This window comes from Maniola hyperantus, chromosome 4 (assembly GCF_902806685.2).
Source record: "Maniola hyperantus chromosome 4, iAphHyp1.2, whole genome shotgun sequence".
Taxonomy (NCBI): domain Eukaryota; kingdom Metazoa; phylum Arthropoda; class Insecta; order Lepidoptera; family Nymphalidae; genus Maniola; species Maniola hyperantus.
The window spans coordinates 15,942,216-15,958,279 of record NC_048539.1 but is presented as its reverse complement, the minus strand read 5'-3'; the positions used below and the strand labels follow the sequence as shown (position 1 = coordinate 15,958,279).

At 37.8% G+C, this 16,064-nt stretch overlaps 2 protein-coding genes across 2 annotated transcripts in view; one reads left to right on the top strand and one right to left on the bottom strand.

Moving 5' to 3' along the window:
- Positions 1 to 16,064, bottom strand: part of ogre (optic ganglion reduced) — a 68,674-nt gene that overhangs the window by 39,319 nt on the left and 13,291 nt on the right. The window contains exon 2 of the mRNA XM_034985311.2: positions 9,341 to 9,721. Within this exon, the coding sequence (XP_034841202.1) occupies positions 9,341 to 9,592 (252 nt within the window). The 5' untranslated portion in view covers positions 9,593 to 9,721. The remainder of the gene's footprint in view (positions 1 to 9,340; positions 9,722 to 16,064) is intronic.
- Positions 1,937 to 4,445, top strand: LOC138402219 (uncharacterized). The gene is made up of 3 exons (XM_069498085.1): positions 1,937 to 2,022; positions 2,576 to 2,635; positions 3,332 to 4,445. The coding sequence occupies exons 1-3, from the start codon at positions 2,009 to 2,011 to the stop codon at positions 3,591 to 3,593; spliced, it is 336 nt and encodes a 111-aa protein (XP_069354186.1). The 5' UTR covers positions 1,937 to 2,008; the 3' UTR covers positions 3,594 to 4,445.

The window sequence follows — 16,064 nt, the reverse complement described above, 5'->3', positions numbered from 1 at the left end:
TAACTTTATCTGTGCTCTCTTTTTAGTGCGAATGAGAAAACAAACGTTCCTGCATCTATATTTATTACGCTAAGTATCTACGTCACATTGACTGCTTCGCGAACTATAGCGTAATCAATACAGCATTGCGGCTGATTAACGCGACAGTTGCGTTCCCGCACTCGTGGAGCAAACTCGACCGTCCGTGCGGGGCACGAGTACCCTGCGTTTGAATGGACGCTACGAGCGTGCGGTCAAAACGCATCACTTGCGAGAAACGTTTAGCAACAGCAGTGCGGCCCCACGCATCAGATGCGTTATATTACGGTATTTGACAATTAGTCAAATCAGTAACTTTTTATCAATCGTCAAAACGCGCAGTTTGTATGCGATATTCTATGAAATATTGGAATGTGACGTCACATCATAATGACGTACTTTTTTACTTTAATCGATAATTTATAATGGTTATTACACGTCAAAAACGTCGTACTTACCTACATAATAATTATGAAAGTATGAAATATTTATAGGTATGTACCTATTAGGTACAATACATTAGGTAATACATTATGTATAATGAAACTACAAAAAATTATAAAAATTGAATAATATATTATAATAACTGGGTACGGAACCCTAAAAAGTTCGACTACGAAGCGAAGATGTATTCGGAAGTGAATACGATATCTCATTCACTTCCGAATACATCTTCGCTTCCGCGGACCCTGCCCATCAGTGTCACTGTCATCAGACTCGCTGATGGACAGGATCCGCCGGCTGCAAGAGGCCTCTTGGACGCTGGGCCGTTCAAAAGGCATGTAGGCCCAGGACGGCCCAGCGTCCCTAAGGTCCCTCGCAGCCCGCTCCTTAGCCGAAAGGGTTTTTCTTTGGTGTGGTGGTGTGTGGTTAGAAAGGGAGTTTTTGTTGGCGGCGGAGGGGGGCGCTTGCGACGCCGCCGCCCCCGATGGCAGAGCCCCTGCGTCTTGACCTGTCCTGCGCCAGGACAGCCCGGCGTCTTGGTTATGTGCGGCAGCGATCGCAGCTCGCAGGAGAGCCGATAAATTCGTCTCTCCTGCGCTGCCGTCTCCGCCAGAGCCGGTGCCCGCGGCGCAGGTATCAGCCGCAGGGGTCCACGAGCTGGGATTAGTGTCTTGATCTTCCTGATTAACACAACAAAATAAATGTACTTAAGTACGTAGGTACTTACCTTCTTTAGTCAACAGCATAAAATATAAACAATGTCATAAGGTAATAAGCAAAACCAAAACATCACCTCCTGTTACAGAAATACAGGTACCTACATAGGTTCTCGAAAATCCAACTGTAAACCTCAACTTCATAACATAAGAGTTCCTCACAATACCTATCTATAATTAATAGAGAAAGTCGGTAAGTACTCACTTCCATCTAGTACACCTCGCGTCGCTACACCTACTAAAAACAAAAATATGTAAAAAGTACTCTGTGAAACAAAATATGACACCAGTTGCTTGAGCAAACGCGAATGGCGGTTGCACGCGATTGGTCAGTCGGCACGAGTGTAACTGGCGGCGCGCTGTTTGTATCGTGTCGCCGCAAACCTTTGATGATGCCGCTGCTTACCATAGACTACGCCGAAAGTCACAAACCTGATTTCTTTAGGTATAATCACTAATAATTAATAGAGTTCAACTATTGATAATTAAAAAAATTGCTAAAAGTTTCTATATTTATTTTGGTGGCTATCCTGCAAAATGTCGAAAAAAATACGTTCGGAACCCTCGGTGTGAGAGTCTGACTCGCACTTGGCCGGTTTTTTTACATTATCTACCTACTAAAATATACAATATTATTATATAACCTACCTATCATGAATATAGTTACCAAACACCAAGCACGTGGAGCCGCCAGAAAAAGAACCCAGAGCCGTAAAAAAAAATCATTACTAGTCTGTGAACTATCTGTGGACGCGGACTTGTCAGTTGTGGATGGAATTTATTCGGTTTATTATTATTTTTATTTCTGGTCGGTGATTATTTGCGTCACGATGGAGACTGAAAGGCAAGTAAATTTTTTGGAGTCTAAATACCTACGCTCAGTGTTTCAACATAAGGGTAGTAGCAATTCGTTCAACAACAACATAAAACAAGTTTCATCATATTATAGAAGTTTGCAATACATAGAGTTTACCTTTGTTTTGTCTGTCCTTTACCTACTATACATACAGTTATCTGCCGGACAGTTGCATAAAAATCAGTACCCATAATATAAATGCGAAAGTGTTTGTTTGTTGGTTTCCTCTTCAAACACATCGCAACAGGGCAACGGACGTGATTTTTGCATGGAGAGTGACACTTTTTATCCCGGGAAATCAATGAGTTCCCACAGGATTTTTAAAACCCTAAATCCACGCGTATGAAGTTGCGGGCATCAGCTAGTCTATAATAAATATATAGATACCTAATAATTATTGTGAATTACTAAGGGCGAGATCTATAGAGCGCACTTTGACTTAGCTTAGACTTAAAACGAGCTAAATCTTCCACATAAATCTGTCAAAGTGCACTCTATAGATCTCAGCCGGAGTGGTTGAATTTTGATTTTGTTTTTGCAGGTATCCCCTGCTAGGCAGCCAGCCTAAGTGGTGGCAGCGTTGGTTTTGCTGCCAAGCAAAGTAAGTTTTCAATTTCAATATTCATCTATTGCATAGTGCAAAATAATAAGAATGAACATTTGATATAGTTATCTTACTTTGATTATTGAAAATACTAATTATTAGATCATGACCACAATTTAATTATTTTTGTGTGATGTAACCACAAATTCACGATTTTCCAATTTTTCTCTAATGTCTGCTATAATAAAAATAATAATAACTGACGGAGTCCGGCTCTATTGGGACCGGTCCATCATCACGGACAGGAGTATACTAGCGAATAAGCCTGACCTCGTGGTGGTGGACCGGGCACAGTCGAGGGTGCTTTTGGTGGACATCACCATTTCATATGATGAGAACCTCGTGAGAGCTGAGACCACAGAGACTGAGCTGTGGAGTCCACTGAAATCATCCCAATCGTTATATCTGCGAATGGGTTGATCCCAATCAGCCTCGCTCACCATCTAAGGCGACTGAGGTTCCGTGGCAGTTCGCACGCAGCCAGGATGCAAAAAGCGGTCTTGCTAGACTCGGCTAGGATCCTATAAATCGTACCTCATACCTTATGTGGTACGGAACCCTAAAAATAATAAAAATTTCAAATTGGCTGCCATGTTTGTATGATGTGATGAACCCTTTGTGAGCGAGTCTGACTTTTTGTTTTTGTGTAATCAAAGTGGACTTGATAAAACTATCTTCTTCGACATCTTATAGAGTGGAGACAGCTGAGTGTACACCGGCGCCTCCGCCGTCACCTGAGCCCGAGCGCCGCACCCCTCCGACTACGCGGCTGCCGGAGCCGCCGCGGCATTGGTGCTCTCCTCCGGAGAGGAGGAGGCCACCAATGACGGATCAGGAGCTCCAAGAACTGCAGGCGCTTTGGGACGCGACCATGGCCGCAGTCCAAAAACGCGTACAGCGCCGCGTGGCGCAGCACGAACGCGCGCTAGGAGCGAGGCACGAGGAGCCCTGGTAAAATGGGCTAGTAGTTTTAATTGACTCGTATTTTAACACTAAGGGTGCCTGTCCACAGAAGCGAAGCTAAGCGGAGATGTGTATAGTTGACCAATCAGAGCTTCGTCAGATGACGGAATAAAATTATTACGTTATTTACCGACAATCTGATTGGTCTGCTCAACACATCTCCGCTCCGCTCCGCTTCAGTGGCCAGTCACCCTTACAGCCCTTTCACACGGCGTCCAGTTTTTTGCAGGATCCCGTTTGAAGGCGAATGTGTTTATATGCTAGCGAGCATCCCGCATGCGGGATGCTCGTGTGAACGCTAGCATACGAACACATTCGCCATCAAACGGGATCCTGCAAAAAACTGGACGCCGTGCGAAAGGGGGGTTATGCGAGTCAATTAAACTGCTCAAGGGTCTCCAATTTTCCAGGGCTCCTCAATGAATTTATTAAATGAACTTGTACATTAAAAAAAAAATTAAAAAAAAAAAAATTAAAAAAAAAAAATTAAAAAAAAAAAATTAAAAAAAAAAAATGAATAGGTATGTAATGTAAATATTTTATAACTAGAGGATGCCCGCGACTTCGTCCGCGTGTATTTAGAACTCCTTGTGGGAACTCTTTGATTTTCCGGGATAAAAAGTCCCTAAATGGCCTTCCCCGGGATGCAAGCTGTCTCTGTACCAAATTTCGTCGAAATCGGTTGAACGGATGGGCCGTGAAACGCTAGCAGACAGACAGACAGACGGACGGACAGACACACACTTTCTCATTTATAATATTAGTATGGATAATTGACCTGTAAATAATTCTTTTATAATAATTTTTAACCTGTAAATAATTGTAAATAAAAATGAACTGACAAGCTTATTGTTTTATTTAAGGATAAACCCAATCCAAATTATCTATACTTTATCTGTGGAATGAAGTAATAATTTTTGTTATTCTTAATCTCTCCAGGGAAAGGATTTGGATTAAGTCTTTAGCTTTATTTTGCTTCCGGCCTTGTTGTTATTGCGTTTACTGCTAAACAAAAGAGCCCACAATATTACAGAGTTCCTAATCTCTTTCCAGCTGCAGATAATAGGACTTTATTTTAACTGACTTCCAAAAACGAGGTGGTTCTCAACTGCAAATATTATTTGGAAAAAAAAAACAACTAATAATTTAATATTTTTATTATAATCAACATAAAAAAGGTCAAGTGCGAGCCGGACTCGCACACGAAGGATTCCCTACCATCCAGTATTTCATAGAATCTTGTATACTTAGCGCGCGTTTTGACGTTTGATAAAAAGTTACTGATTTGACTAGTTCACTGGCTTGGCATTCAATAAAACGCAGGGTTTGTGTACGCCCGCACTCGCGGAGTGGCGAAAAAAACGCATTATGTTCGTTGTGCCGCATTCCTGTATAGAACGTGCGTGGCGTGTGCGAGCCGCATACGCGTTACGCAATATAAAACACAGCACTTGCGTTTGCCGCAGTTAAAGTGTTAATAGTCACCTACGACTTACCAGGCTGTATGGTCTACGACCTTTGCCTTTTCGAGGAACGAATCGAACTATGCATACCTACTACAACTTAAAATATTTTGAAATATAAATTATGATAAATATTATAATATTTAGGTATGTTCTGCATTTTAGTCAAGACAGAATCAATTAAAACTCAATTTAACACTCTCAAAGTACCTACATAATAAACGAATACAAATACTCACAAAATTGTGGGCGATGAGTAATCTTCACTTCGGAACTAATAAAAATATCCTCAACTATAGGAACTGACTTTATTCCATTTAGACAATACTTAATAAACTTCAATCTTAGTTCTAAACTATTAACTTCTTCAAGACATAATTATAAATTCTAATTTTCCCTGCTTCAAATCAATAGCTCCGGCTCTTATGGCCGCCATTTTTACATCTCCTCGTAATTCTTTTTTTAAATTCAACTGTAGGCAAAGCAATGTCGCTAACAATATGTACCTAATATTATATAGGTACTTAAGTCTAAACATGACTATACCACAGTTTAACGAAATACTAAATATTTCAAGGCTGTGACCCTATAATCAAGGCCCTATAATAATCGTATGGCATCAGGGAGTTCCACTTTCCACCTTTTAACTCCATCTTGAGAATCTTATCACTGTATACTTTGGAAAGTACCTACTCGCGAAAACAAAGCAAATGAATCCAAATTCGAACATTTTGTCATAAATATATGCCTTCCAATATCCAACTCTCATCTGCATCATCAAAGACGCTCAATGGTACTATAATCATCTACTATTATCAAAACCACACGTGTCTGCAAAATTTCAACTTTTCAAGCCGAAACATTAATAGTTGCCAATTTCGATGGAATAACAATAAACGAACAAATCAAACTAATAGGTCTCTATTTGTTTGACCGAACGGAGATATTTTTTAAGAAAACAAAAGAGTTAACGCAGTAGAAAACACGTCAATACTGTGAAAGTTACACAAATTATTATCCGCTAGAGACACAAATTTTTATTCCTATGTATGCATTGTATGCTTTGTACCATAAAAGTAATAGTGAGATTAATTCTCACTAACTCTAGTAATGAATAATCACACAAAATGTTCTCGCTTACGGCTTCGAAGCTTTCCAATATTAGGGGCATTGCAAGATCACAAAGAACAAAATATTTGTCATTCATTAAACCAATGTGACACACAATAAAACTTAACAATGCATCGCAAATTACTCGACTTCTGACACAATGCTAATCAATACACCTACTTGTTTATCTTAAATACATGCAACTCTGTAACTACCTACAATCTACATGCAGGGTGTAACCAGCACGCTAGCAAAAACTTATCTTTATTGTCATACTACCTAAACACAATCCAATACCAATAACCATTTGCCTCGTTTTGTACTCTTAGTGATTTAGAATTTTTCGAACCCGCAATGTATAGCGTGCAAGACTCGGGTCAATGCCTCACCTACGACGCGGCATTGACTCCGATTGACCTATTTTCCCAACGTTCGTTGAACTCTAGCGTCAGTCAGATGATTTATTTGCAATTAATCGTAAACTTGAAGGGTTTTTTAATAGTTATTTTGGCGTTTTTTTTTGTGGTATCATATCAGTAATCATCAGTACTATCACCTGTCTTTGTTTTTACCAGCGTTCTGGTTACATCCTGTATATACTTTAGTTGTCTTCAGGATGTATATACTTTAGTTGTCTTCAGGAATCACAATGACACATCTCGATGTGTTGAAGTGAAGCGGTAATTGCCTGCGATTTCAATCACAATCAAGCGGTAATAGAGCTCATAGGCGATCTAAATGACGTCATCTGCGTGACCAGACGATTTTACATGAACATAAAATAATATACCCCGTTCATTAGCATCGTTCAACGAGCTTTTGGACAATAATGCTCAATGGGACCTATTTAATGATGGGTCTATAATACTGGTTCGGGAGTTACTGAAGTACGCTGAGAGCATTGCATGAATATGTCATTCAATGTTCTCAGCGTACATATTCAAAATCCTTTAAATCAAAATCTTTTATCGTTTTATATTTTGTGTCTTTTTTCTTGTACCTTTATTTGTACTTAAATTTATTATTAATCATCTAGTTAGTGTAAGTGGCACTGCCGTTCTAATAAGATATAAAATAAATAATATATAATAAATAAAAGTGCCATGTTACGATTATTGTGTCATTTGATAACTTCAAGAAGAGAGTTGGTATCCAGTAGTTTGAACTGTGCGTTCATAGATCAGTCAGTCAGTCAGTCACCTTTTCCTTTTTATATTTAAGACAACATAACTTCACAATGGGCATTTACCACCATGCCATCCGTTTCAATTTCAGCGTTTGGCTCCGTGCCAGAGCTTGGCTATTTTAGCGAAACTTTCGCTCGGTCAATATTGTTTACTGCGACAGCTGTATCCTCAACATTAGTGTTTGGAAACAATCAACTTAATTATAGTGCATACATGCGACTGAAAAGCGAATGTTGAGATGGATGAAGAGTAACAAGGCATAAAGATAGACTGCTTGTACCCAGAATCAAACTAACTTTGTATAGACAAAATGCATTTTGTATGGCGATTCAAATATTCAATAATCTACCAACGGCCATGAAAGAAATGACACTTCCTAAATTTAAACGGAAGCTACACGAGTGGTTATTATTTCATTGTTTTTACTCGGTTAATGACTTCTTAAATTTCAAAGAATGATTATTTGGCGGATAAAGTGTTTGTTGTTAACAACTACTAATCTAAGTACTATAACTAATAATAATTTTAATGATAGCATGTTGACATACTTTTTTCCACTTTTGATGTCTGTTTACATTATATTTTATTAATTTTAATAATTGACATTTTGTAATCGCAATATTTTATTTTGTTTCGTACTCAATATTCTCCTTTAAAATACTAATTATTGATGACTTATTTAAATTAGGTATATATTATTGACATTTATTGTACTTAATAACATTGCACGCCATACTTGGTAATACACTGTTTCCAAAAAAATATTGTAACACCACTTCACGTGTATTTTTTGCAATAAAAAATTATGAATTATGGATTATGATGTGTGGTGTGTGGTGTGACAAGGATGGATAAGATAAGGAATGAATATATAAGGGGTAGTTTGAAAGTAGCGCCAGTGGTAGAAAAGATGAGGGGTTATAGGCTGGCGTGGTATGGGCATATACCTAATGCGGAGGGAAGAAAGCCATGTCACTAGAAGAATGTGGAAGGAAAAAAGAGGAGAGGACGACCAAAGAAAAGGTGGATGAATTGCGTGAAAGAGGATATGCGTGAAAAAGGGGTAAATAATACGTTGACGAATGACAGAAGTGAGTTGAAGAAGAAGACATGTTGTGCCGACCCCACGTAGCGTGGGATAAGGTAAGGAAGAAGAAGAAGACATTTTGAGAACGCACTTGCCATTTTTGCTCTATGTGTCAACTGTCATGTCAAAAGTACGATTTTAGTAATTAATTTAGAGGGTAAACCCGATCCGTCCAGTAGTTTGGGCTGTGCGTTGATAGATTAGTCAGTCAGTCAGTTAGATTATATGAATGTCATGTTATGCAATCCAATTTTACTTTTATTGGTGGATAAGCTTTTCGTGTAACGGAACTTTAACCGCATAAAATTCCACTAGAGTTAGACCTAAGCATGATCTAAGTAAAATAAAAATAACTAACGTCTACCGAGTAACATACATGACCTCACGTAGGAGAACAAACACCAAAATGTTTGATATCTCTTTAGCAAGTTATTTAGACCGCGCCCACATCTGTTGAAAGTAACGTAACACTGTACCGTTTTCATTTATCAAGTCTAAATTATGTATTGTTTACACAATCCAAGAAAACCAATTCGTATAAAATTGACTCCTTTGACATAGTAGATTCAAAACGGTACTACTCATATATCATTTTAATATAATATAATATTTGAAATAGCAAATACGACCTCCTTCAGCTCATTATTCAGGGGAAAATAGCCGACAGAAGACCAGACGGCCGAAGAAGAACATCGTGTCCAAGGTGCAAATAGCCCTAATGTTTGCCAGCCTCCGATAGTAGACGGCATTTCAAGAAGATATCCATGCATTCCTGAGAAAACGGGGCTCGACAGATGGAAGGACAATGGAGTGATCCTACAAGAGTTCCTTTATTCCTTCTAAGATGAGTACGAAAATCTAAAAATAACGAAATAATAAAACACACACTTACTTCTCTAGCAAAAGCATCCGGCATCGTAAACGTAGATGTGATCCAACAGAAAGTGTTAACAACATTCGCTGGAAGCCCTCCTCCAACAATACAATGTATGGGCTGCCCGACATACTGTGTCGCGGTTATAATCACCGAGCACGTCAAAAGCAAAACTGTTGTGAATACATTGTGCAGTCTGAACACAGCATTATCTGTCTTAATCGGCTGGTACTTGAAGTAAACGCTCAAGCCTCCGAGTAACTTGAACATGTTTGTGTTTGCTTACTTTAACATTATTTGCTGAGGAATGTACGTATACTACTTAAAATCAGTCTTGTTCAATTGATTCGATATCGCGGAATGTATCGTTGCGATATTCTAGTTTATTGTCGTCGGCATCTGGAACAATAGAAAGACGAATTAGTTTACATTAAACAGAGGATCGAAAGGCATATGGAAATCTAAAATGCTGGTAGAATCAGACACAATAAACCGTACTTTAATTGATATTCAAAACACGTAATTTGCATCGCTTATTCGTGAGAAAAAAGGGCCTTGCTGATTCTGCGGGAAAAACTACAAATAACAAATCTGAATTACTATTAAAATGGCAATAATGATTACTTAGCATTCGCATAATGATGAAATATCGATAGCACGCAAATGATTGATAGATTCCAATAATAAAACGACTAAATGTCTAGAAGTAATATTGCGTGTCATAAAGCGTATTGAAATCGCAAAGACAGAGCAAAAAATGTGTAAAACAGACAGTTATCTTACACCTAAGTACCTACCTACTTCAAAGAGTTAATTATAAGACCACTACTTAATTATAAGACCACTAAAATCCTGAAGGGTACGCGTAGAGCAAATGTACGTAGGTGGTCTACTAAGCGATTAGCGCCATGTCCTTTCTTGTGGCGCCAAACGAAACAGCTGTTTTGGGGGCAGTCATCTTTATCCAGGGATCTCAAAATACTGAATAGTTAGTCCCATAGAATCAAAGCTCTATAATACTTACTACATGATAACATGCACCTTTTGGCGACTAATTATGTTTTTTCAAAAACCGGACAAGTGCGACTTGACCTCGCGTGGAGAGGGTACGACAAATATGTAAGTTTGTACGCACAATATTGAGAGATTTACCATGTTATTGATTAAGAGACTTGTTTGAGATGAGATAGAGGACCAAGATTTTGTAAAGCGCTACCATAAAATGTCAAGTGTGAAACCAGACTAGGGAACTAGTTTTAGCTGAGATAGAAGAGCAAGTGTTTATATAGCGCTACCGCAAAATGTCTAGGGAGAAACTTTTAAGCATTGTTTATACGAAGCCATCGCTGGCTGCCAGTCTCACTAACTTGGTATTGGCCAAGTATAAAAAGTTGTTCAACCCAAACCAGCCAGCTATACATTCAGCAAAATTAAATAGTCCTTTTGAATCCTTAGTCTTACCTAGCGTTGTAAGGTTTTCTCATAATTAATTTCAATGTAGGTAAGCTGCAACAGTAATTTTGGATCTACTAAATGTTACTGAACACTGTTAAAATTAAGACATTCTCGTTGCTGGGCTAACAGCGCTAGCGAGAAAAGAAAATAGAGCTATTTTTCAAGCCAGTCGGACTGGCACCAGCGCACTAGCTTCGTATAAACCATACTTTAGACTAGTCTACGTCTTGAACTTACAAAATACCCTTTTCTACATGTTTTCAAGATCACTGGGTTATCTCCAAAGTTTTATAGTAACTGTATTAATTAACAAAATTAAACAATTTCAATTCCCGCCACGGACAGTGTCGCAAGATTGAGACCAATTGAAGTTAACCTTAGACCCGAACTCATCAGTGCTTAAGTGACCAATTGCAATTCCAATATCGTTTTGTCATCAATAGTACCGTGTACAGTAAGAAAAAAAGAAAAACGTTTAATTGCTTAAATTATGCCACATATCACTTCTAAGTTTTAATTATACCGGCGCTTCCTCCACTTGAGCATTAAAGCCAACGTGCCTAAAGCAGAAGAAGCGCCGAAATAAACTGTGTCATGTGTGGCAAAGCCCGAAAAAAGAACCATGAAGAAGTAGTAAGAAGTACCATAACTAATAGAAATGAGGAGACCCGTTCAAGAACCATAGTAACCAACACAGTCAAACACAGACTACAAAGCTAAAGTGGCAATGGGCGGATGATATAGTTAGAGGTAACAAGGTTCTGAATTGGCGACCTTTCATCGGAAAGCACAGCGCTGACAGATCCTTCGACCTTCCACTAGGGTGACAGACGGCACGAAACAAGTAGCAGCAAGGAGTCGGGCTGCGCAAGACCGCAGCGCGTGGAAGTCTCTACAAGAGATCTATATCCAGCAATGGAAGTATGTCACCACAGAAGACTGTCACCACTGGAAGTGACAGATAGACATAACCTAAGGCCTCGAAGAGTCCTAGGGAGCCACTGGATTCAGGCAGCTCCGTGGCGTGCGGAAGTCCCTACAAGAGACATATGTCCAGCAGTAGACGTCTATCAGTTGATAATGATGATGAAACCGGTAGAACTAAAGATTTGGGATTGGGAAGAAATATCCCTTAAGTACCCTAAGGCTGCACTACAAAGGAAGAATTTTGAGTAATTCCAATGAGATCTTTAACAAAAAAAATAAAAACCGACTTCGTTACATAAACACTAAAAAGTGAAAAATAATTTAATTTATTACCGAATATATTATGTATACAAGAGTTAATATAGTTCCATAATAATACTTTTTGGTGCCGGTGCCAATTAGCTTTAGCTGCGCGATTCGCGAATCGTCTAGACTTCATATTTTTATGGGACTCCACAATGGCACCTCATTGGCACCGACCCCAAAAAATATTATTATGGAACTATATTAACTCTTGTATACATAATATATTCAGTAATAAATTAAATTATTTTTCACTTTTTAGTGTTTATGTAACGAAGTCGGTTTTTATTTTTTTTGTAAAAAAAATTTATTTCACAATTTTTAGTGGCCCCATGGAATTATGCTATGACTGGTTAAAAATCTACTGTTTACTAAGCTATTACACTGATCGCGAGCAATTTACTCTTATCCGTTGAGGAGTTCCAGTATCTATCTTCGAAGATGTTCATCAGATCTTCACCAAATTGAAATGGGACCAACTTTGAAGTATACCCTTTCAAACAAAAAAAGAATTTTCAAAATCGGTCCAGGCGTTTTTGAGTAATCGGGGAACATACATAAAAAATAAAAAAATATAAAAAAAAGATTCCGACGAATTGAGAACCTCCTTTTTTTGAAGTCGGTTAAAAAACGTAAATCCACGCGGACAACGTCCAAGTAGGTATAAGCGCTAATAATATGATAAGTACCAAATATATTTAGGCCTAACTGAATATGAGATTCGATTTCATACGATCTCTAAATTAACGCTTTCTAAGCAAGATCTTATATCTAAAGCTTTTAGTAGGTATGTACTTTCTTTACTATAAATGATCGATATCCAGTTCCTTAAATCTGTGTCGATTGCGATCGTGATCCTTACCGATTGCGATGTAGTGTATCGATCGTCCGTGCTACGAAATTTATCAACTGTAACGATCACGATCCTTAAGGATATTTCTATTGCAATGCGACATGTCAGTTTACGGCAATCGCGCTGCTGTTATTGTTTCAGTGCTAAAATGATTACGGTTTTAGATTTAAGGGATTTAATTAGTGATTATATACTTTCTTTATTCTTCCTTGGGGATATAATTAGAGATGATAAATATGCTTTTTTTATTCTTTCGTAACTTATTTGGATCATAATATTCATTTTTTTAAATTAATTACATCATTATCATTTCTATAATGTTTCCTCATATAATTTACAGTAATCCTTATATCAACAGAGAAACGTGCCAAACACACAATGTCTATATCGGTATCTAGGTTTTGCTAACAAGATCGTGATGGATCAATTTACAAGTAAGCATATCTTCTTACTCAAACGGAACGACATTTGCATACGTTATTTAACACAATCAAGTACTATTTGGTTAACAATTTTCAAACCATAAATAGTAGGCTTTTCGGATACGCAAATACGTACAGTACGCGGCAGAAAATAATGTACATCGCCCTTTAGGAGATAGCGGATTTGTAGTGCGTTGTCTCTGTCGTTGAGACCGACAAAACGTCATATAGGTATGAGTGACAGAGACAAAGCTCTACAAAGCCGAAATGTCATTCTAAAGGCCGATGTACATTATTTTCTGCCGCGTACTGTACGTAGGTACGTTTTCTTATCTTACTAGATGATGCCCGCAACTTCGTCCGCGTGGAGTTAGGTAAGTATTTAAAAATCCCGTGGGAACTCTTTCATTTTCCAGGACACAAAGAAGCCCATGTGTTAATCCATTGTAAAAAAAATCAGCGAAATCCATTCAGTAGTTTTTGCGTGAAAAAAGTAACAAACATACACACAAACTTTCGCCTTTGTAATATTAGTGTGATATGTGAAGTTGAATTTAATATGTTTAAGTTATAAGTTCAGTTCAACGACTTTTATCGTCTAAAATTTTATTGTTTGCTTTATTTTTATAGTTCATAAATACCGCACCTGCAATTGCAGAGTAACGACTTGATAAGAAATTATACCTACTGGAAAATTTCATTATGTAACCGGAAAATTTTCATCATAAATTCTTCACAATTTCATCAAACTAGCTTATGCCCGCTACGAGAACACAAAAACACAATTTACCTAATAATAGACATGACAAAATTAGAGATAACTTATTTAACTGATTATATTCGGTATTTTATCTGATTGGAAAGTGCTGATTAAACGGAGCATAACATGTTATTCACAACCTATTGACAGTTGGCAAAGGCCCAAATAAAATCAAATCTTTGAAAAGAGCACTCTCCGAGTTTCTTGCTGGTTCTTCTCGGTAGGAAAGGCATTCCAGTGGTAGATACATCTGACGATTCAAAAATATTTTTGAAACAGTACCCTTATTATAAATGCGAAAGTGTGTTTGTGTTGGTTTGTCCTTCAATCACGTCGCAACGGTGCAACGGATTGACGTAATTTTTTATGGGTATAGATGGGTAAAGACCTGGAGAGTGACATAGGCTACTTTTTATCCCGGAAAATCAAAGAGTTTCCACGGCATTTTTAAAAACCTAATTCAACGCGGACAAAGTCGCGGGCATCAGCTGATAAAAAATATTTTTATTTTATTTTATTTTACACAACCGAACAAAAAGTTTGCAAACTTCTGCATAACACTTTACTGAAGTATGTAACTTGAATGTTCAAATACTCAAGATTCTCGAGCACTCGTGTAATGGTGCTTAGCCGTATCACGGATCGGCGCTTTAGAGTATAGCGAATCGGTGCAGTTGTGCAAACAACGCGCTCAATAGAATAGAATAGAATAGAATAGAAGTTTATTAGTTGATCCGACACATGATAAACACAAACACAAATATTTACAAAAAAAAACATTCCTTAAAATCTAATAGGTACCTATTATCTAAAATGTGTCGTGCCAACGAAAAGGCCCGAACTCAGCTGAATGTTGTGGTTACACGATGTAACCACAACGCTGGTTTTCTGTTCGAGCCCAAACGAGGGAAGTCCTGGTTACTTAAAATAAAATAAAATAATAAAAATAGGTCAAAATTGTGTTCTTTATTTTTATGTTACTGCTATTATAGATTAATCTAGGGGTTAATTTAGGGGTGATGTTGTTGTTTGGACTGCCACAAACTAGCTTACCGACTTTTGAATATTTAGTAGGTGAGCACGGTATAATCTTTTGAACGCAAATTTGGAGCCAACGTTAAGGAAGAATAGACGATTGTTTTTATCGTTCACCCACTACATTATCTGTGATATATTAAGAACTAACTGATGTCCGCTACTTCGTACGCGTGGATTTAGATTTTTAAAAATCCCGTGGGAACTCTTTGATTTTCCGGGATAAAAAGTAGTAAAATCTCCCTCTCCAGATCTTAAACTATATCCACGCAAAAAATCACGCCAATCCGTTGCTCCGTTGCGACGTGATTGAAGGACAAACCAACCAACAAACACACTTTCACATTTATATTATGGGTAGTGATAGACCCCATAACATAAAAGCTTCATGTTTTCAAAACCTTTGTTATATCTACAGGTGCTCGATTACGGCAAAATGACAACTCCAATGTCACGATCGCAATCACCTCTGATTGCTTGACGCTCGCTCACTATTGACTACAATGCATTGTTGCAACAAGAATTGCATAAATTCGGTCAATCAGAACAATTGAGATTGTAATAATGATTGATGCAGGTTTCCCGCAATCGAGGTGCTGGAAACTTGACTTTGCTGGAGTAAATTTTAAGGTATCATCAAAATGACGGTTTAACCGTTTAACCGTTTAACCGCTCTACCCTGTTGACTCTTGTAACTTTCGTGAAATATACTGTGATTAACACTGCTGAGGTCAATTAATGTCTAAAAATTGAAATTACAAAAAGCAAAATAATGTAGATCAGATACAGTATTCTTAGAACTGTGAAAATTTTTGACAGTTTAAACAAAGCCGACCTCAAATCACCACTATGCTAACAAACGAGAGTGTCATGTGTACTGAAAAAAATTGCTTCAGAGAATATGAAAAATACACGTGAACAAAATGTAACAAAAGCCTGAAATATCAGAAAACGATTTATAATATAACGAGCTTATGCTCGCGACTT